Source organism: Agrilus planipennis, unplaced genomic scaffold (assembly GCF_000699045.2).
Source record: "Agrilus planipennis isolate EAB-ADULT unplaced genomic scaffold, Apla_2.0 scaffold52, whole genome shotgun sequence".
In the NCBI taxonomy this organism is placed as follows: Eukaryota; Metazoa; Arthropoda; class Insecta; order Coleoptera; family Buprestidae; genus Agrilus; species Agrilus planipennis.
This window is the reverse complement of record NW_020438883.1, coordinates 293,948-317,353: the sequence shown is the minus strand read 5'-3', so window position 1 is coordinate 317,353 and position 23,406 is coordinate 293,948. Positions and strand designations below refer to the sequence as shown.

The 23,406-nt window shown below is 35.3% G+C and overlaps 1 protein-coding gene across 1 annotated transcript in view; it reads left to right on the top strand.

Annotated features, from left to right (window-relative positions):
• The window catches only part of LOC108734664 (proteoglycan Cow), a 104,858-nt gene extending 83,489 nt beyond the window's left edge, over positions 1 to 21,369 (top strand). Inside the window, exons 7-10 of the mRNA XM_018466307.1 lie at positions 2,623 to 2,860; positions 12,379 to 12,636; positions 16,639 to 16,776; positions 18,518 to 21,369. Of these exons, the coding sequence (XP_018321809.1) occupies positions 2,623 to 2,860; positions 12,379 to 12,636; positions 16,639 to 16,776; positions 18,518 to 18,648 (765 nt within the window). The 3' untranslated portion in view covers positions 18,649 to 21,369. The remainder of the gene's footprint in view (positions 1 to 2,622; positions 2,861 to 12,378; positions 12,637 to 16,638; positions 16,777 to 18,517) is intronic.
• The last annotated feature ends 2,037 nt before the right edge of the window (positions 21,370 to 23,406 follow it).

The following is a 23,406-nucleotide window of genomic DNA, read 5'->3' as shown; positions in this document are numbered from 1 at the left end:
TGCAGAAAGCACAAGTGCCTATCGACTTGATGTACCTGTAGGAAGCTGATAGCTTCGTTATTTTTAAAAGTGTTTTTAAAGATCTTTTAGAGTTTCGTAGTTTTGAAGGTAAAATGGATCTTTAGAAACTCATACACGTATTGTTTTTTCAGAAATCATTAAATTCAGAACTTGGTGCTACGATAAAACGTATTGTAACGAATTTTCTAGTTTATCTATTCATTTGCACAATTCCCGATAATCTTATCGTTACCTGATTTATGGTCCACTTTTAGTCTAGTTTTCGGCTTCATGAAGGGCGCCGCCGATATCGATCGCTTGCGGCATTCATAAGTACCAAATACTGCGCCTCAAATCTTTAAATCGTGATGTTATAGGCGAATGATGAGGATACCGTAGACAAAAAAAAGTTAGAAATGAGAAGGTGTAAGAAAGAGTAGGAGAACAGAGGACGCTATGAAAGTCAACCAAACATAGGTGAGATATGTTGGTAGGACATCACCTCAGGTATGAAGGGCTACTCAGAATACACATATTAGAAGCAGAAATATGAGTTAAGGGAAGTAGAGGAAGACCTAGATTAGATTGCTGTTCACAAATATTTAAGGATGTGGGATGTTCTAGTTGTAGGGAAATGCGATGATTAGCTCAGGATAGGAAAGAGTGGAGGTGTATGTCCAACCAGTCGTAGGACTGAAGACCTAATGAAGATGATGATGAAACGCATGCATGTTTGACTTTAGCTAGTGAGTATAAGAACGTGAATTAGCAATAAATTTTTTGATTTACGACGACTGGTTGTTTCTTTTATCAAACATAGTATGATTGCCATTTAGAATTGATTTGGGGTGAAATATGCTTCGACAGATGATCGAATTCTAAACCAAAACAACCGCAATCTCCTTTCACGGGCCGTTTGGTTAGGAAATGACGTAATTGTTGCTGCCCCTGACGTAACCATAACTCCCTGCCACTGGCAAACGATTTTGTTTTCCTTCCAACTAAATTAGGTTATCAATCAATGCCTCCCGTTTATAAGACGATTTAAAACGTTGGTTCTCAATTTATGAGGTAATTGAGAGACATGGTTAACACATTTACTTTTCCAAACTTATTCAGAACATTGTGAACTTCTAATTTGGTTTTTATTTTTGCTATTAACACTCAAATTTGTTATGTTGAGATAGAGCATTTAAGAGTTCGTTTTAATTAAATGATAGATGCTAAGAAAATGGATCTTAAAATGAAGTGTCTAAGTCTTTATACATACAACGGATGTAAAGTTACCACCACTTACTAACGTAAGCTTGACTCAGAAAAAGTTTTGGTTTTCTAGTACTGAAATGGGACTCGTATTGGATTAATCTAGAGAGATATCCGACACCAATTCCTCTATCCTTTGCTCATTCAGAAACTAAAACAACTTTCTCATTCATATAAAAACACTTTCCTTTTACCAAGCATGTTCATTGACATACCAAAATATGGATTGCATCTTAGAATGACCTGAGTTAGTATATGAACATTAAGTGTTTGGTCAGCATTCTGTAGAAACTGTCAGAAGTGAATTGTAGAAATACTATGATTTAGTTCCTTTTAATTATGGTAATCAACTTGCCAAATGGAACCGCCGGTGTAGGTATCTGCCATCTGATGCCATCTCCGACTCGAAGATTGGAAAATATCATCGCTTCTTTTAATTTAGATGCGGCTTCTTTAAAAAGTTGGTCGAAAGTGCATTCGAACTTCTCTTATGCTTCGCAACCATGAAATTCTTCTCGCTGTACTACTTTTTCCTTAGATTATCAACTGCAGAAATTCATATTTCTTCTCTCCCAAAATGTGTTCTAAATATTCTAGCTTACGTCTTTTGACTGTGTTAACAACCTCTTTCTCCTTAACAATGCGTCTCAGAACGTCTTCATTTATTCCACTATTCGTCCATGATAAGTTGGTCACTATTTCATAGGAACGTGTTGATATGAACCAACAAGTTCGAAATCAGTTTCGATATAATGCAGAACAGTAAGTTATTGTTGGGTTATTAGAAGACAAATACGTTGGATAGAATTAATGTATGCTTTTCATCATAATCGTATGGTCGTCAGTCCTAAGACCGATTGCACACGCACCTCCACTCTTTCCGGTCCTGAGCTAATCTTCGCATTTTCCTAATACTATGGCATACCACATCCTTAATTTATATATGATATAATACTGCGTTTGTGAACAGTAATCTGATCTAGGTCTACCTCTACTTCTCTTAACTCCTCCTACTGCTGCCTCTAATATGTCCCTGATTAGACTTTCATGCCTGAGAAGGTATCCCACCAACCTATCTCGCCTATTTCTTATTGACTTTCATAGAGTCTTCTGTTCTCCTATTTTCTCCTATTCCTTCTAATACTTCTTCATTTCTAACCTTCTCTATCCACGGTATCCTCATCATTCGTCTTATAACATTTTCTTTTCCGCCGCGGCAACTTTTAAGACTTTCAAAATGACGTTTTTGCATTATTTGTTTTGTACATGTTCGTTTGAACGTACATAATTCCTTTGGAAAGGGGATTTGTGTACTCAGCTGTTTTCGGAGAAGAGTGGTCTTAAGTGTGATTTTTCCAGGATCCGAACAACTTGCTGTATGTCGAGGATAAGGAACGTCAGCGGGGATTCAATGAGGTTACCGACAACAAGATCTACGGCAGTGTAGCGTCCGGGGATGACGTGGGGTCAGAGACCACCCCCAACAAGCAGTGTTCCACCGTGGCGTTGCAAACCATGGGCAACCGTCTTCTCGACTGGTTCTCTGTAGTCATGGCCGACTCTTCAAAGAGAAGGAGGGTACACACTAAATCTAAAGGTCAGTTTGAGTTTCTTGTTACTTGCATAGAGAGTTCTTTATATGTATTTATGTTTTTCTTTACTTATTCTACCAAGATTAAAACGTGGATTAATTTAATTAATAAGCTATTTTGAAACCAAAAGGTTCGGAAGTTCCTTCACGGTTCTCTTAGCGGATAAAAAGTAAACATTAATCATACACCAGGTTTTTAAAAATGATGCAATCAGAGGAAAAGTTGGAATGAGTTGCTGAAGAAACAATCATAACTTTCAGCGAAATTTCAATTGTTTTCTTCGATTACTGTTTTGGTCCACTTCCCTGCGAGCAGGTCAAGTTAATAATTGGACATTTTTAAAGGAACTAGCAATGTTCATGGGTAAAACTATATTAATTTAAAACATGTCTATTAATATGAAAAAAGTGGATAGTTCAAGGTATGATTACTTGCAATGTCGGTTATACAGCGCCGTTTCCCATTGCTCTAAAAACTGTTAATCCTGCAAAATGCACAATTCTTGCTTCAGATTTAGAAAGGATATTTTAGAATGGCTCCATTATCCTGTTTTGTCGCCGTAAGGATTAATTCGAAATGGCACTGCGTTACACGACATAACATCAATTTAAATTGCTTTCAGGATACCTTATTATGTTTTTGAATAAACTTCGTTTTTAATACACCATATAAATTAAATTAACAAGGAAATAAAGCGTTCAGTGAATATTGGCTGAAAGGAGGACCTAGAGCGTGATCCAATTAACAGCTGCACGAACAAAAAAGACGTGAAAAGAAATANCCAGAAGGCTTGGTTACGGAAGGGGTGTGCTTGGTTACGGAGGAAGAGAGATAGGTATCACTCGTTTCTGTATCTGTCTCTGTTGCATACAATGTACCAGTGTACCTGAAAATCCGGAAAAAGGTCTTCTCAGGTAGCCGTTCCATAACCATAACCAGAAGGCTTGGTTACGGAAGGGGTGTGCTTGGTTACGGAGGAAGAGAGATAGGTATCACTCGTTTCTGTATCTGTCTCTGTTGCATACAATGTACCAGTGTACCTGAAAATCCGGAAAAAGGTCTTCTCAGGTAGCCGTTCCATAACCATAACCAGAAGGCTTGGTTACGGAAGGGGTGTGCTTGGTTACGGAGGAAGAGAGATAGGTATCACTCGTTTCTGTATCTGTCTCTGTTGCATACAATGTACCAGTGTACCTGAAAATCCGGAAAAAGGTCTTCTCAGGTAGCCGTTCCATAACCATAACCAGAAGGCTTGGTTACGGAAGGGGTGTGCTTGGTTACGGAGGAAGAGAGATAGGTATCACTCGTTTCTGTATCTGTCTCTGTTGCATACAATGTACCAGTGTACCTGAAAATCCGGAAAAAGGTCTTCTCAGGTAGCCGTTCCATAACCATAACCAGAAGGCTTGGTTACGGAAGGGGTGTGCTTGGTTACGGAGGAAGAGAGATAGGTATCACTCGTTTCTGTATCTGTCTCTGTTGCATACAATGTACCAGTGTACCTGAAAATCCGGAAAAAGGTCTTCTCAGGTAGCCGTTCCATAACCATAACCAGAAGGCTTGGTTACGGAAGGGGTGTGCTTGGTTACGGAGGAAGAGAGATAGGTATCACTCGTTTCTGTATCTGTCTCTGTTGCATACAATGTACCAGTGTACCTGAAAATCCGGAAAAAGGTCTTCTCAGGTAGCCGTTCCATAACCATAACCAGAAGGCTTGGTTACGGAAGGGGTGTGCTTGGTTACGGAGGAAGAGAGATAGGTATCACTCGTTTCTGTATCTGTCTCTGTTGCATACAATGTACCAGTGTACCTGAAAATCCGGAAAAAGGTCTTCTCAGGTAGCCGTTCCATAACCATAACCAGAAGGCTTGGTTACGGAAGGGGTGTGCTTGGTTACGGAGGAAGAGAGATAGGTATCACTCGTTTCTGTATCTGTCTCTGTTGCATACAATGTACCAGTGTACCTGAAAATCCGGAAAAAGGTCTTCTCAGGTAGCCGTTCCATAACCATAACCAGAAGGCTTGGTTACGGAAGGGGTGTGCTTGGTTACGGAGGAAGAGAGATAGGTATCACTCGTTTCTGTATCTGTCTCTGTTGCATACAATGTACCAGTGTACCTGAAAATCCGGAAAAAGGTCTTCTCAGGTAGCCGTTCCATAACCATAACCAGAAGGCTTGGTTACGGAAGGGGTGTGCTTGGTTACGGAGGAAGAGAGATAGGTATCACTCGTTTCTGTATCTGTCTCTGTTGCATACAATGTACCAGTGTACCTGAAAATCCGGAAAAAGGTCTTCTCAGGTAGCCGTTCCATAACCATAACCAGAAGGCTTGGTTACGGAAGGGGTGTGCTTGGTTACGGAGGAAGAGAGATAGGTATCACTCGTTTCTGTATCTGTCTCTGTTGCATACAATGTACCAGTGTACCTGAAAATCCGGAAAAAGGTCTTCTCAGGTAGCCGTTCCATAACCATAACCAGAAGGCTTGGTTACGGAAGGGGTGTGCTTGGTTACGGAGGAAGAGAGATAGGTATCACTCGTTTCTGTATCTGTCTCTGTTGCATACAATGTACCAGTGTACCTGAAAATCCGGAAAAAGGTCTTCTCAGGTAGCCGTTCCATAACCATAACCAGAAGGCTTGGTTACGGAAGGGGTGTGCTTGGTTACGGAGGAAGAGAGATAGGTATCACTCGTTTCTGTATCTGTCTCTGTTGCATACAATGTACCAGTGTACCTGAAAATCCGGAAAAAGGTCTTCTCAGGTAGCCGTTCCATAACCATAACCAGAAGGCTTGGTTACGGAAGGGGTGTGCTTGGTTACGGAGGAAGAGAGATAGGTATCACTCGTTTCTGTATCTGTCTCTGTTGCATACAATGTACCAGTGTACCTGAAAATCCGGAAAAAGGTCTTCTCAGGTAGCCGTTCCATAACCATAACCAGAAGGCTTGGTTACGGAAGGGGTGTGCTTGGTTACGGAGGAAGAGAGATAGGTATCACTCGTTTCTATATCTGTCTCTGTAGCATACAATGTACTAGTGTACCTGAAAATTCGGAAATTTATATTTAGCTGCTATCTTTATAAAAAAGCATATATCAGATAATATTTCTAAGAGGTTATGATTCAGCTATGTGATCAGGTGGATACAGTAGAGTCAATTTTTCAGTATTTTTACTTGTGATATTCGTTTTGTTTAAAGGGTTTGTGAATATGTTTGAGATTGCATTCAAACGTTCTACAACCATTTTGAGTTTATCATGTAAAAAGTTTGTAATTTTATCTTAAACGCTTAAAAATTGTTTTGTATAAAATATACTTGTATCACATATGGGATTCACAGTTATCAATTTTTGCCGGAATTGTCCGTGGTCGGTGATGTCTTTGAAAATGTTGTTCGGGAAAGCAAAAGTTTTGGCATTTTATTACGATTACAATTACATCTTCCTCTTGTCCTATTGAAATAAGGGATTCTCTGATTCTATTAATAATATATATTGCGTCGACCATGTTCGTCTTCCTTTTCTTGGTATCTTGATATTTTTGCGAACCAGAACAGATTTACGAATTATCCCCTCAAGTCGCTATTGATGTAGCACTGTATGCGATCAAATGCTTCTTGTACCTGACTTACTATGGGGTATTTTATTCGAAATATTGACCAAATGTCTTCCGAGTTTCTTAAGCAGTTTTACCTACAGGCGTTTTGACAGGAAATTATGAAAGAAATCTATTTTTAACATATCTCCTAATTAATAACACAAGTTGAAAAAGTCAACTGAAGAAAAATTTGGGGCAGGGATCATTCCCCGGAATCCCCCCTTTGGGTAGGGGCCTGAATTATTGCATTTCATGGCATCGCCTTGTCTGATTATTATTTTGTTATTGTTTTGTTTGTACCTACAGTAAATGTGGTGCTACTTCCTACTGTAATTTTAAATACTCATTTAAAATGAATACAGTAGACTTTCTCCAATCTTTTACGTGCTCAGCGATACAATGAATAATAAAGAACATGTCTTACCATATCATATGAGGAATTTATGATTTATACGAACGGGAATGAACTCTAATTTTTTTTGTATATAAAGAGGATCGTTCTATCCTTCTTTTTCTGTTAGATTTAAATTACGCACCCTTTGATCTTACTTGCTTTGTCCTATTTGATATTAATCTTATGCTAGCTCGATTTTAGTCATTAGTACCCATCTTTGTGAAGTTAAAAATATTATCTCGGAGCTCGGAAGAAACGCGGCAAAACTCGTTTGAAGCGTCAACTAAGCAAACAGTAACACAGCAGCACAGGGTGAATCTGTTAAGATAGAATAATTAATGGCCATCTCACTTTTTAATTAATATAAAAAAAAAGAGGAAATAATTTCGCGGAAAAGATGTTGAATCCGTTAATTTTAGATTTAAAATATTAATAGACAAAAATCTAAATTTACGAAGCCTTTTACAATATAACAAATTAAAACCGCTTCATCATCATCATCATCATAAGGTCGTCAGTCGTAAGACTGGTTGGACACGCGCCTCCTCCCTTTCCTATCCTGAGCTAATTTTCGTATTTCACTAAAACCAGAACATGCTACATCCTTAACTATTTGCGAACAGTAATTTAATTTAGGTCTAGTCCTCTTAACTCCCGTTTCCGCCTCTAATATGTCTCTAACTAGACCTAGATGCGTGAGAAGATGTCCTACCAACATCTCGTCTATTTCTTATTGACTTCCATATAGTCCTCTGTTCTCCTATTCTTTCTAATACCTCTTCATTTCTAACCTTCTCTATCCACAGTATCCTCATCATTCGCCTGTAACACCACATTTCGAACGCTTCTAACCTTTTCTTTTCCGCCGCGCCCACCGTTCATGTTTAGCACCCGTACAGGGTCACATTCCAAACATACACATTTAACAACCCTTTTCGAATTTCTAAATTTTCGAGCATGTAAGTGACTTCTTTTTATTGATGGCGATTCGACCCTACGTTACTTTCTGCTTTATATTCCTACTACTACTTCCGTCCTGACTTATCTGACTTAGATTCAAAGAAATAAGTAAAAGCAAAAAAATCATCGATCATTCGTGAGGCATTCCTAATCCAATTTTTTTTCTTTTGTAAATGTGAGCAGTTTGGAATGTTGGTCGATAACTTTAATTTTGAATTTTTGTTTCTTACCCCAAGTGTGCACGTGTACGTGTATATAAATTTTCTGTATCAATATCCTTGACATCGTACAAATAGGCTTCTGAGTCACTTTATTTATCTCGCTTTTCTTTGCTACTCCCACAATTCACATATAGGTATTGTTTCATAATGCAAAGTCATTACATCAATAAATTTAGCAGCATAAGGTTCTGCCGGCAAACATACTCCCACTATGTGGCGAATTCAATTTTCTGTATGATACAGAGACGAAGTTTACAACCGAGTGTAAGTCCTTCGAGAGCTTTGTGGTGTTACATTTTAGTTTGGTCTGAATTTCCCAATTGCACTCTTAGATTCTTCGTTAAATTTTCAAATCTTTTTTTATCTTCTTTAATAGGGAAAACAAATTTATATAAAATATGGAGCAGTGAGAATAGATATCTCAAGTGAAAACAGAATCGATCTATCATGGAGAATTGCGAACAGGACAATGTCAATTATAATCAACTTCATCAAACATTGACAACTGTTTGACAGAACTTCGTTACAGATGTAACTACATAATATAGTAAATTTGATGAATTAACATTTGATAGTAACGGACAGACTGTAGTGATAATTAAATATCTTTGATCGGGGTAAGTAATGATGACTGACGATTGGAAATATTATTCTACAATGAATAACTTTTCTAGTCAACTATGTAAAGTTTACATGATCCTTTTATCTGTTAACAATATCTATTATTGAAATCCTAATTATTATAAATGCGAATGTGTTTGTTTGTTTACTTTTTTATTACCAGTTCACGCATTAATTACTCAATCGATCAACACCAAATTATGTACGCACATTGGTAGGGGTGCAGAAGAGGACATAGGATACCTTTTATCTAAAAAAGAATACTGTTCCCAAGGGATAAGAAATTAGTTTTATGTGGTTGTCGATGATCTTTGAAACGTATGGAAAGATAACACTACCCTTATCAATGTCTAAATTTGCACGGGTGGGTATCATTATCCATATCCAAATTTGCAAGGATGGGTATCGTTATCCATGTCCAAATTTGCAAGGATGGGCACCGTTATCCATGTCCAAATTTTCACGGGTGGGTACCGTTATCCATGTCCAAATTTGTATTGGTGGATATCGTAATCCATGTCAAAATTTGCACTGGTGGGTACCGTTCTCCATGTTCAAATTTGCAAGGATGGGTATCGTTATCCATGTCCAAATTTGCATGGATGGGTATCGTTATCCATGTCCAAATTTGCACGGGTGGGTACCGTTATCTATGTTCAAATTTGCACGGGTGGGTACCGTTCTCCATGTTCAAATTTGCAAGGATGGGTATCGTTATCCATGTCCAAATTTGCAAGGATGGGTATCGTTATCCATGTCCAAATTTGCAAGGATGGGTATCGTTATCCATGTCCAAATTTGCACGGGTGGGTACCGTTATCCATGTCCAAATTTGCACGGGTGGGTACCGTTATCCATGCCCAAATTTGGATTGGTGGATATAGTAATCCATGTCAAAATTTGATTGGTGGATATAGTAATCCATGTCAAAATTTGCACTGGTGGGTACCGTTATCCATGTCCAAATTTGAACGAGTGGGTACCGTTATCGATGCTTCACATTGTTTAGGTACATTTTAATTACGAGGACTGCCCATACCATTACCTGATCTAAATCTTTGGTGTGCAGCAGTTATCCTAAATACTAATCAAAGAAAACATTTTCAACCGTAATCTAGCCCAAACTTTAGGTGCATAGTCAAGACTGTCTTTTTGTTTTGTATGAAAAATGTAGAAAACAATGAAGGAAAAATTGTTATATCAAAACTTATGGTAAAATTCAACCAAAATGATTATATGTGGGTGCATACGTACACTTGTATATAAATTAAACTGTACATAATACAAACATAAAAATAAACATTAAATTAAAGTAAAATAGGTGACCTTACATCGAAAACACAAAATGCATGTAGTTGGGCCTTTTCTACTTTCCTTCTTCAAAGGTTCATGGTAGTGGGGTTGATTTTTGAACACTGACTTCCACTTATGTATATCATGTTATTAAGTGGGTTAATTTAAAAGTAACTAAATTAGGGAGTGCACAGACCCTTGCTGTACCTACCCTCTCTATTATCTATCGACTTCTGCTATTAACAATCATATAATCGATGATCTTGTTCATCCCCATCCGATATCACAACCCCTTCCCTTCTCACTAATATACTACTAGTCGCTTACATTTACAGATCACTACCTATACAGTGATATATATATATATACACTGCTGTAGTAAAGATCTTTTTGAATTCTCCTACAGATGGCGTTTACTACGCTGTTTGTGCTTATTCATCGAATACAGCTAGTTGGATAATGAAAATCATACATTTATCATGGAAGGAATGAGAACGATCTATAAGTTTTAATCTACAAATGATTTGGTGTCAATAGAAGTTTTTGGCTATTAATCCCGAACGATTAGAACTAGATTGGGTATAATTTGCAGTCCGTTCTATCATCAATCTTTATCACCGTTGTTAATTAATTCAGTCAAAGTACAAACATCTAACTCATTAAAATCATCGTCGGTCTGCATTGTGCTGGAAACTGGGGCGTGGGTTTTCCGCATCGGGGATAAGAAGTTGGAAAAGTTTCGTACAAAATTTCTCAGTTGTGAGTAGTATGGGGTCTAATGTAATGCGCGGATTGGGAGGCGTGGGATCTGCAGTGAAGATGTTATCGCGGAAACCGAGCAAATAATAATAATAAATAATTAAAATGAGATCGTTAGGCAGCTGGGTTAGGTACATACATCTACAAAGTTTTTGTGAACTTCGAAAAACCAGCGAATTATTGATAACGGCGAAGGTACGAGTAAGCGCTCTCGCCGTTTCTTTTCTTTTTGTTTTTAGCATGATGAAAGCCTTTTAACTACCTACTTTTGCTAATGAACAGTTAATTAGCTTTTTTTTATTTATTCAAAAGGGAAAATATAGCTAAATAAATAAGGTGATTTTGAAAATATTTTAGAACAAGGGTGTTTGTGATTTATGAAAAGGTAAAATTAATGACAATAATTTCAGTGTACTTTTTTTTTGGCTGTTATGAGTTTTGTAATTGATTTTCTATAAATAAATTCCACAAAAAGTTTAAAACGTTTCGACATGTAAGGTGTCATGTTCAGTTAAAGACTAGGTTAATCTTAAATCTAAACCTAATTATATTGTTTCGATCTCTCTCTAAAATTTTAACCGAAACCAATAAGAATATGCAAAATTAAATGTGTTAAGGAGAGTTAAGTCCATATTAGGGGTAGAGTTTTTGAGAGATGCCTTACTGAAACTAATTGATGGCTAGCAAAGAGTAGATGTTCAATACCCAACAAGAAGGGAACATTTATGGTGGAATCGTTCAATAACCTGAAGTTGTGGATGCATGCTTTGGTTTGACTCTCCTCCAGGTGGGATGTGGGTCTATTTCTATTTGGATAATAATCTGAAAATGTCCAAGTTTGGAACAAGACCATTATCTGAGTTCTTGAGATTGTCTTTGTTTTTGTACACTTCAGTATTTTCATAAACGTCTAAAAGGAAGTGGTAATTCGATGCTGTGTTTTCTTCCGGGCTTTTTGGCCGTGGTCTGAGGAATCTTGCTTTTCCAGACGTTTCGCCGAAGGAAGATTCCACGGACCACGGCCAAAAAGCCCTGAAGAAAACACAGCATCGATAGACGACGGCCGTGAAAGCCTAAGAACTACGGAAATGGTAACTGACGCTTCTGATTAAAGTTAAACAACTGGAATCTATTTTATGGTTATTTTCAACAATGTGGGATGCTACGCTAGATTTTTCTATTTTATTAAATCTAAGGTGAGCTAAGTGCTCTTAAAACCTGACCTTAATTACCCTGCGGCTCTGACCTATATACTGTTGTCGCAGTTTTTGCATTTAATAAAAGGCGATTGACTTTTGGATGGAGAGGAATTTTATACTAGTTTTTGTTGACATGTTTAGACTTTTTAGTTTAGTGATACTTTTAATCTGTTTTTTGTATTGGACAATTTTTGTAATATACATATTTTAATTAGTTTTGAAAACCTGTTCTACCAATGGGTTAATTAATCAGACGATTGACGAGAAAACAAAAGAATTATCAAATAGATTAAATCAAGCAAAACTTGGTTCGAATTTTCGTTATTTTATGGGATAAAATCCACAAAATGAGTCATGATTTTCTTTAAGAGAGAAAGAACAATTGGATTGCAGTCACCTTGTTCAGTTCCCTTTTTTATTTCCTCTAAGATAAGTTTGAGAGATGGATAGATAGATAAGTGGTCGAATTTTTGCTTGCAGTGCATTTCCCACCCTTATGCAAGTTGGAGGTGCGATGGATGTTTCAGCACTTGGATTTGAACGGCGACTCCCGTCTGTCTCTCGAGGAGCTCTACGACTTGGAACACGACCAAAGCGAGATCTGCATGAGACCGTTCCTTCAACAATGCGACGCGGACAGGGACGTCTTTGTGACGCCGTCGGAATGGTGCCGCTGTTTTCAAAGAACCGAACGACCCTGTGCTGCAGTCAAGCGCAAAATCACCATGGAAATGCAAGGTAGATTAAATTTATTACACAGAACACGGATAAACTCGGAAAAATTTAATAGAGTTCCTACGAATCAATAAAAGTGTCTGTTCTTAATGTCCCGCATTTAATGTTTTTTTTTTTTGCAAATGAAATTTGTTGATTTCGTGGATAGACTATTTTGAAATTTTCAGTTTTTAAAGCCAACACTGGAGAAATTGCTGTACTAGTCTAAATAAGAATAGTAACACCTAATTAAAATAAATCACTTGTTCAAAAAAATTTTGAATAATTTTGGTGAACTGATGCTGTCCTAAAGGTCGTCATCGGTTGAAGTTGCTTCCTAACGTTTCGTTAGCACGAGTGGAGAGCTTCTTCAGAGGTCTTTCCATCTCCATATCCAGTATCAGAGATGGGAGGATCTCTGAAGAAGCTTGCTACTTGTGCTAGCGAAACGTGTTGATACATCATTATAATCATTTCAAGCCAAAACGACATCTGTCAGACTTAAGGATGCTTGGGAGGTATAATCGGAGACAAGAGTACATAAAATTAGAAATTCGTGATTAATTAGGTTTTGCCGCATATCATGAGGTAAATAAATACTATCTATACTAAAAAAAGTATATGGTTTGAGAGAAAATTTGGAATTTGATCAAAACCTTTAAATAAAATAAGAAAAAACGAATAATATGGAAAATTTTTAATTGACTTTTGGCAGTGAATATGCCTTGATTTCAACTTCGAAACAAAAAAATATTTAGTTTCAATCTTTATTAATAATGAGCGTAAAACTTTTTAATATGTTTAAATAATAATTAAAACTTTAAAATTGCATTTATTTCAGACAATTATAAATATTATCATTATATTATCAAGTAAAAACGAGATTTTCAGCTAATTTTTCATTTTTTCCTCGATAACCATTTAGTGAATTTGAATAACCTTACGCTAAAGTGATTCTCCAGAGTTCAAGTTACTTATTATAAAAGTTTGAAATTTCTGGTAGCTTTTTTTCTGTTAATAAAAATAAATTTAATCTGTTCGGTTAACGAATCTCCATAAAATGACGTGTAAAATTATAATTTTTTAAAATTTCAATAACTTTTTAACGGTTTAGTGAATCCATTTGTAAATTTTACAGGAGTTTTAGAATTGAATGAGGAACGTTCTTCCAAGTTTTTATTGGTCTCGTAGCATTTTGACATACCTCTCAAATATCCTTAAATGGAAAATCTGACACCAAGATTATATTACAAAATAGACCACAAAGATTCTTTCGGCACACATCGCGTGGAAGAAATACCAAACTTAAACAAAGACAAAATCTCTAATTTACCTTAATTGAGATTAATTAAAGGTAGGGTTGAGCAACTACAAAGTTAGTTTCTCCCTTTTGGCAGTCGTTCAACCCCCATCCCCAATTAGTTTTAATTTTGATGCATAAACGATTTTGCTTTAGTCCATGTTTAGTATTTTTTCCACTTGGAGAAGCCGAATTGATATTGTGGTCAATGAACTACCAATTTTGTAATTTAAACATTGTATTTATTACCGTAGTTACTGAAGTACTTCGACTGAAAGTTTATTTACACTGATATGGAAATAAATTCTATAAGTGCTAATCGATAGTTAAAACTTTTTTATTGACAATAATGAAAAAAGGTCAACAGAGTCAAAATTTGTATAATTTTGTTTTAAAAAGAGACATTTAAAATATTAACCTTATCTAAACTAACGACATTTTTCACTAATTTGAAAAATTAACTTTTCACTTCTATTTTTTCATAAATATTTTTGTGTTTTGTGGGTCTTTTTCTAAACAAAAAAGAAAAATATGTTGTCAAAGTTGAATATCGACACACTTTCTTTCCCGGTAGATTGGATATAGTGGGAAAGCCATCCTGTTTTGAATTATTAATTCAAAAATATGAAAGATTAATTAATTATAACTTTTTATTGTTAAATTAGTGTAATTGTACTTCAACCTGACGACGCATGGTGAAAAATGTACTTATCAAATTATAAAATAGTTAGTATGCAACAAAACTCGTTTATAAACTACCGTATTAAATTTACTATTGTTTATTAATATTACCATGGTTTTCTTTTAGGAATTTTTAGGTACAAATTAGTAAATTTTATTTTATCTAGACACTGACTTTACTATTAAAAAATCTCTGATATATTATATAAATGAAAATTCTCTTCCAGTATATTGGGGTGGTTCTTAGAGCTACGATATTATACTCCCAACCCTTAAGCTGTGCCTTTGACAGCTATTCATTTTAGAAATTGCGTGTAAGGTTCGAATTAGATCATCCCTGAAATGGGTTTGCCACCAACCGCACCATTGTGCTTTTTATCATCAACTTTACAACATTTATCAAATCAAACCACTGATTTAGGTCGATAAAGCTGAGCAAACATAAACATTTTAACATTTATTAATGGCCTTACCAAACATGCCCTTTGTTTTAAATGTACAATTCATTTGAAACAGAAAAGGTTTTGATTAATTAGTCAGTTTCTAATTAATGATCAAAATTCTTGCCGTGTCTTAAAATTGTTGAATTCACTATAATTATTTTTCACAAGCAGAAGTCTAATGGGACAGCTTCTGATTAAAATAATCTGTGCTTTGCTGACCTCGATTCAGGTGATTGTAGGTGTTTTTCTATTAATTAACTTTGAACTTTTTGAACTGTAATGGTTGTCGGTAAAATTAAAAACTGTGCTATTTTTTATGTACGTATTAAGTTGACACTACGTTGTTTCAAATGGTTAAACGTTTCGATCAGTTTCTCCTCGAAATCAAAAATTGAATTAGGTTTAGGTACTTATGTGGACCCATGTACAGTCTATGTGCTTTAGATGTTCTGTCATCTATTTTTTGAAAATTAATTCCTAATAAAGCAAATTCCGTTGTATTTTGAAAATGGCATACAGTCTATTGCACGACAGTGTGATCCTGCAGAGAGTCCTTTGAGATGTTGGAATAGGTATATGTACTTGGCATAAGTATCTGTGACTAGTAGCAGGGGTGTAGCGTAAATAGCCGCTTGAGGTGTCGTATGGGGTTTTAGTACCGAACTCTAGTATCCAAGATAAGTTCTGTGGGCAGACCACACAATATTCACCCCTTAAACTAAGATTAGCCACAACCTAGCCAACTGAATGTAGAAAGTAGCCTAATTAGTAAAGATTTCTTATAAAAGTTTCGCGCAAATGGCTTTATCCAATAAATTCATCACAGAAGATCGGGTTCGTTATGAGCGCGAAGGGTCAGGGGATGGGAGCGGTTTTGTAAACTCAAAATGTCTTAGCAGTGTCGTAGTGCAAATAATTCGATTGGAAGAGTTTCTTGATCCCAGAATATCAAAACCAGTTATGTAAACTGGTACTACGGGAGGCCTGAAGCCCCAGCTGGTAATTCCTCCTGCCTGCGGGCAGAATTTAGACATGTCCGACAGATTTAAGGTTTAATTCGTAGTGGTGGTGGTTAAATCCATAGGCTAAGGTGCAGGGGTTTCATTACGATGGGTCAGCGGTCATTTCAAAAATGCGCTTGATCTTGAAATGACTTTGGAGAAAGACTACGATAGAGGTTATCATTGCGATCTACCTTTAGACCCGATAACTTTTGTATTAAACATTTCTTGTCTTGAGTTCTTGATGAAATAATCGACTGAATACTCTATCATTTGTACATTAAACGGTGCCCACACGAACTTTTAATCAGAATGTCATAAAAAACATCACACTCCAATTGCAGACAATTTGACTGGAGCTGATTTTCCATTGGGATTGTGTGAAGTACTTTGGTCTTTATTAGATTCCAATTTTTCAAGTTTTCTTTAGTCGCTCTTAGCAGCAATAAAAACGTCATCATCAGGTTGTTGAGGTCTACATATCTTATCACCTTTTTAATTTACAATTGGCGATGTCCACTTCGATCCATTTCTCTGAGCTACTTACTGGCAAAACATGGACCAGATTTGCTTATGTAATTTCTAAATTTTTCATTTCCAGGTGTTTACACCCCTTCTTGTGACAGTCAGGGCTACTACAAACCCATGCAATGTCACACTGCAATAGGAATGTGTTGGTGTGTGGATAAACATGGGGTGGAGTTTGCCAACACCCGCACTCATGCAAAACCAAACTGCGGTAAGTCGTAAGCAACAAAAAATCCATTTTTAAGGGCCATTATTTTTAACTATGGTCGTTTTGTGTTTAGAATCACGAAAACAAATTTTGTTTTATAACGTACGTACGTACGTATGTATTTATATGGTTCCAATAGTTAGTAGGGCAAGCCATTATTATTATTATTGATATTGGCACAGAGTCAGTCAGTTGTTATACAACTGGAAGGAAAAATGCCAAATAATAGAGACCGTTTGCAATTCTAGAAAACTTTTATACAAACGGAAAATAGGTTTTATGGACGACGAAATTACCATGCTATTTTTGGATAACAACCTTTCTCGGCCTACAAGGCAACCAAATTATTCATATTGTACCGAAAGTTTAGGATCAATAAAAGAATTTTATTCCAAAACGAAATACGCCTGAAAACGAACAATAAATTTATATATTTAGATGAGGATTTTGTACTTTCTGAAAAACATTGAGAATTTGGGATTTCTCCAACAACGAAAAAATTGAAAAATGGCTCTATTCCCTGTGAAAATCCAATTATGTATGCATTAAGCGTTTTAAATTTTAATAGCTTTTTCTTTGAATAAAGTCATATCAAGTGAATGAGAAGTCTAAACTATTACGTGTGTATATATTATTGACATTCATCCACCAATAGCATCCTGACTGATTGATAAACAACTATAGGGGAAATGCAATGAGCAAATACCTTATGTGCATCTTATTTTGAGCTTCAAAATATAGGACTGGTACTTATTAGTTCATAATTTAAAAAAAATGTTTTGGTTTTGTAGGCAAAGTAAAGAGAAAGAAACAATTGTAGTCTTAATTGATGTAGGATTTCATGACTGGAGTCAGTTTGGACATTGGGGTTTCCGGGTTTGTTGGTCATGATCACTTGCCAACGCAACGCAGCCGCTGAATGGAATACTCTGATCACGCATTCGTCAGAAGATGTCATCCACTGCTAATGATGAAACGCCTGCTAGAATCATCAACCAATCTAGACCATCACCAACAAACCTGGAAACCTCCAATGTCCAAAATAGTAGTCTTGAAATTGGTTTAGTGCATTTTGGGATAGACTTCGTATGTTTATCTTTGATGCAAAACAAACATAATATGACTATGCCAGTCGAGGTATTGGTTTTGGATTATCGCGTTATGGTTTTCTGCTAATGTCAGCATCAGTCTTGAAATTATTTCAATGCTTACAGATGCAAAACATAACACATAAACATCTTACTTCTTTGAAATAATGATCCTTCAAGTTAAATGATGATGATCTGAGTTCTCTTCCATCAGCAATCTTCCACACTCAATTCGATGTCTTGGTCGACTAATTCTGTGGATGCCTTATATAGTTGTCGACAAAACGTTTGACAGACGACTCCAATTGAAGTAGAAGTACTTTAATACTATGGTCCTTGACCTGATGAAGTTTAGGTTTAGCGATACCGTTTTGGTGTTTGATTTTGAAGAAATACATTTGTTTTTTTTCAGTATATATCTTACTTATGGGTACTTTGGTAGGCATTATTGTTTTTGATCTTTGAAATTCATATCTTACAAAACTAAATTCTGATCATCAAGGAATTTTAAAAACTGTTGCTAAACTGCGAAACCACTGCCAAAACTCATATTGTGAGACGTGTATCGATTTTTCTCTTTATTGTTCAGTATCTACAATAGTTTGTGGGTCATTTTATTGGTAGAAGAATTTTTAGATTTTCTCAATTGTTTTCAGATGCAATCATAAATAAAGTCAATGATCTGGGGAAGGTGGTGAACAGCAATTCCGTAGACGATATCAGAGATGACGAAGACGACGACGATTCGGATGCGGAGGGTAGTGCGGACCATCCTGTGGATTACTAAACTTTCTGTCCATTCTAGCAATTAATTAAATGTTGTTTATTTCTGTAGATTTGTGCAAACACATGACAAAGGCATCTGTTTTATACTTTGATGTTGAGATCGTTGACTGTGGATTTTTTTTATATAGGAGCTTTTTTTGTATTGTTAAGGGTATCTATGTGCAAATAGGTATCAAAAGTGTAGTAGGCAATATCATTGTGTTAATAAAATATAGCTTCTAGTAGTTCGAAAACACGAAACATTCCAATGAAGGCTTAGCCGTCTCCGTCGGCGTCATCGTCGTCGGTACAGTTCAATTTTTGTTTGTGTGGTCTGTTGCCATCTTTGTAAAATAAGTTAAAAAGTTTTTATTTTTTTGTATATATATATAGATGATATAGATATCGTATGTTTGTTTTACAAAAGTTTACTTAACTGGTAAGGTGTACAACTTAGAGGAAAGGTGCCGAATATGGACCACGTACCAAACAAGAAATGCTACCAAAGGAAATAAAAATGGTCTAGAAACCTGATCCAATCAAACCGTAAGTATTTTATTCATCTCGGTAGGTATATAGGCATGCAATAGGGCGCGCTTGCAATTCTCAATTTTATAAAATAACAAAGGAAAAAATTTTGCACAATGTAAAATCACATAAAATTTGTTTCTTCACTAAATATTGTGCTGTTCAATACGCCATAGATATTCATGAGTAAAATATTCCCAAAGGTGAGTTTACACTGCGTAGATAGACGATCTAATAACGCAGTAAAGGACATATGTTTTTGGAAGGTAGGATTAGGTTGACAGAAATTTCATACGTGTGTTCAAAGCAAATGGACTGTAGCGAACGTGGTGAAACGGATGGCCAACGCAGATCCATATAGAAGTCTGTTCTCGAACGGGCGAACGTTCACAAACGCAGTGCATAACCAGCCTTAGTTTTAACGCATTGTCTTTTAGGCTACTTGTTTGTTCGACGTTTGTGTGGATTTGCTTCGGTCATACGGTTCAATGCATTCGCTACAGACGTTCTCTCTGAACGCAAATATGACATTTGTGTTGTCTCTTTCTTGGGTTTCAAAGACAGATGTCCGTTCGCTTTAAATACGTCGAGTTTATGCGAACGTGTGTTTGAACTGCGTAGACATACGAACCAAGAACGCTGTGAGGGAATTATCTTTATGGAAAGTAGAATTAAGCTGACAGAAATATCATACGTATGTTCAAAGCAAACGGATTGTAGCGAACGTGGTGAAACGGATATAGAAGTCTGTTCTCGAACGGGCGAACGTTCACAAACGCAGTGCATAACCAGCCTTAGTTTTAACGCACTGTCTTCTAGGCTCCGCCTCCCACTGCGTTCTTGGTCTGTCTGCCGATGTAGTACAAACGCACGCGAGCGTTCGTTCGTGAATAAAACGATACAATTAATTCAGTAGAATCAAAAACGTCCGTTTCTGAACGCAGTGCATAAACTAGTTAAGCTTTACTGTTTAGTAAGATGACTTTTATTATATAACGTTCTTTAATGAGCAATTTCAGTAACATTGTATGTATGAATGTGGTTATCAGTATTGGTATGAGGTGTTACATTCCATATGAGGTACTTTCCTCGGAATTATTTATCATCGTACTAAAATCTCAGTTTGTGACTATTAAAAAAAAATGCTACTATATTTACAATTCATAAATTTACTTGCTATTGTAATTATTAAAAACGTATTTAAATTGTCAAGGACTCTAGAAATTTCGGCCTAAGTTTGCGATACGATTCTACCTAATTTATCATGATATTAAACTGAGATTTTACAAACTAATAATTGCAATATGTAATAGTGATATGTTTATATTGTACTTATTTAAATTACAAGGGCTCGCGAACGGAGTTGTGCTTGTTTTACTTTAATGTGTGTGTCGCACTATAATTGTATACACTTGCAGTACTTATTTAAGACTAATCGTGTAAAATTGTGATTTATATTAATATCTAACAATAATTAAACAGATCTCTTGAACTCACTTAATAATTACGTAATAATGGTTATTTCTCTTTTCATTCAAATTTTCATGAATATCACATGTTTTGTTTTGATATAGGCACTTACAAAATTATTTGATCATAGCATATCAAACTTTACCAATTCAATTTAACCAAATCTTTAATTAAGTTATAAATTTAAACTACGTTGATCAATTTTATAACTTAAATTAATTTTTCCACAATTAAATACCTATCAGAAAAATATATTGGTTCAATTAAGAATATCTAACAAAGTAATTAATAAAATTGGGTAATTTAATAAAAATAATTTCATTCTCTCGATGTACAGCCAATAATACATGTTGTAAAACATCATATTTTCTGTGTGAGATTTAAAATTGAAGAAATACATGAGGTACCTACAAACGCATTGGTCGTCTACCATTACTTTCCTTATAGTATTGACTAAAATGCATTCTATTACTATAGTTTCTGACTTTTCGTTGCTGTCCCGGACAGTGTATGACTAAAGCACGTAATTTTTTCGATAAATCAGTACGTCAAGAATCAACTTCATTGTTTTTGAATGGGACAGTTTGACTTAATTTAACAGTCTTTGGAAATGCGATTGTTACTGCAGGTGTTACTCTAATCATAAAAAGCATTCCTTAAAATTACCTCACGATACACAGTGTGCTTATAATATTTATATTTATTATTATTGTCGTAAGTACTTGGTATTTTCCGAAAAAAAAAAGCAGATAAGTGTAGATTCCGTTTCGGTTTTTAGTCTGTAAGGCTAAGTTGCTGATAGTTCATAGGCAACTAGGATGTATATAAACAAATAGACGTACCTATGTATACCCAAACAATTTAAGCAGTAGCTATATTAATAGTGTGGAATTTACATATAAGTATTTTTGTTACTTTTTATTCATTATTTAATATGCAGCGGATAATTTGTTCATCATTACTGACCTGTTCTTATGACATTATATACATTAATAATATTAAGAATAATAATGATATTAATATTAATACTTTGCATGTAAAAGCAGGACTGCATGTCCTATACGTCCCTTATATTATGTACTGTTCAATGTACTTGCTGCATTTCCAACTGAATAAACACTTTTTAAAATACCTTTACTTAAATTGATTTTATTTGGAAAATTAATTAACTAAAAGAAATAATTAATAATATATGAGGAATCCACCAGAGATAAAACAATACAGATACATATGTATCAAAAAGGACTATGCTGTTTAAATTAGTGTAAGTATATTTTTTATTATTTATAATACTCAGAGGGATTGCGGCCGGGAAAGTGTAAAACATAAAGAATAGTAAAAAAAATACAGTTATTGTACGTAATAGTAATCATCATAAGGTCGTCAGTCCTAAGACTGGTTCGACACGCACCTCCACTCTCCTATCCTTAGCTAATGTTCGCATTTTCCTAAAACTAGAACATCCCACAATATCCTTAACTATTTGCTAACAGTAATCTAATCTAGGTCTACCTCTACCTCTATTATCTCCCGTTTCTGCCTCTAACATGTCTCTGACTAGACCTTAATGTCTGAGAAGGTGTCCTACTAACCTATCTCGCCTATTTTTCATTGACTTCCGTAGTCTTTTGTTCACCTGTTTTTTCTAATACCTTCTCATTTCTAACCTTCTCTATCCACAGTATCCTCATCATTCGCCTGTAACACCACACACCATATTATTTCGACTTAGTAAGCCATTATCAAATTCGAAATAATATTGTAGGACTATTTCTATTAAAACTTTGTAAAACTACCAAAAAGCGTTCTTTTATTCATTTTTATTGTTTATTTCACCAAAAATATATATCAGTCCCTTATCTAAAACTATCTGCTTACATAAAAGAATTAACTTACGCCGATTATGCCACTATATTTTAGCTGTGACTTTTATAAAAGTAGCAAAAGTTTACTTTAAACTTTAGTTTTCTAATTTCGGTCTCTATTTCATTATTTTGTATTTTCATTTGTTCCCTAAAGGTTTAGCTTTAAAAAGAAGTAGAAAAGTTAAGCCTACGACTGAAATTTTCGTTTCGTATTTTCGAGACTGTCAAAAAATTTTTATTTATTGATAAAATGTAGGCATTTAGAAAGTAGTTGTGCAAATTATGTAAACTGAAAATGCATTCGAGTCCGATCCTGTTCAGTTTTCAATCGGAGTAGAAGACTGCTTTTAAGTGAATTGTACAGATGGCGCCTATAGCCGGAAAATGGAAAAAAATTGTTTGAGTGAAAGCTCAAACAAACCCTATATAGTGATTAAAGAAGAACTGCAGATTTGCCAAAATACAGAAAAATTAATTTTTTCCTAAGAAGTGACCTAACTTTGTAGTAACGTGATAACAAATGAAATTGTTAAAGCTTGAAGTGTTCTGACAGAAACAATGTTGCTTTAAGTTTTCCCATACAGGTGGCGTATGCAGTTGGAAAATTGGAAAATTAATGCAGTTGTAGCAGTAGAATCAATACCTAGGATGTGGCAATGACATTTCAAATTCAACTGCATTTAAATATTATCGTAATTGTTGTAATTTGTTCGACTCCAATTATTACTTACTTACGATTATATTATTTTAATTATTAATATTAATTTTACCAATATTGAAGTAATAAAAAAATTACATTAGTTTTAATTTTACCTACATGAAATGTGAAGATTGGAAAAAAAACTTTGCGCTTGTTGTAGCTCAAACCCCAACGGTTTGAGCTATTTTGTTTGTTTTACCTATATGAGTATCAGTTC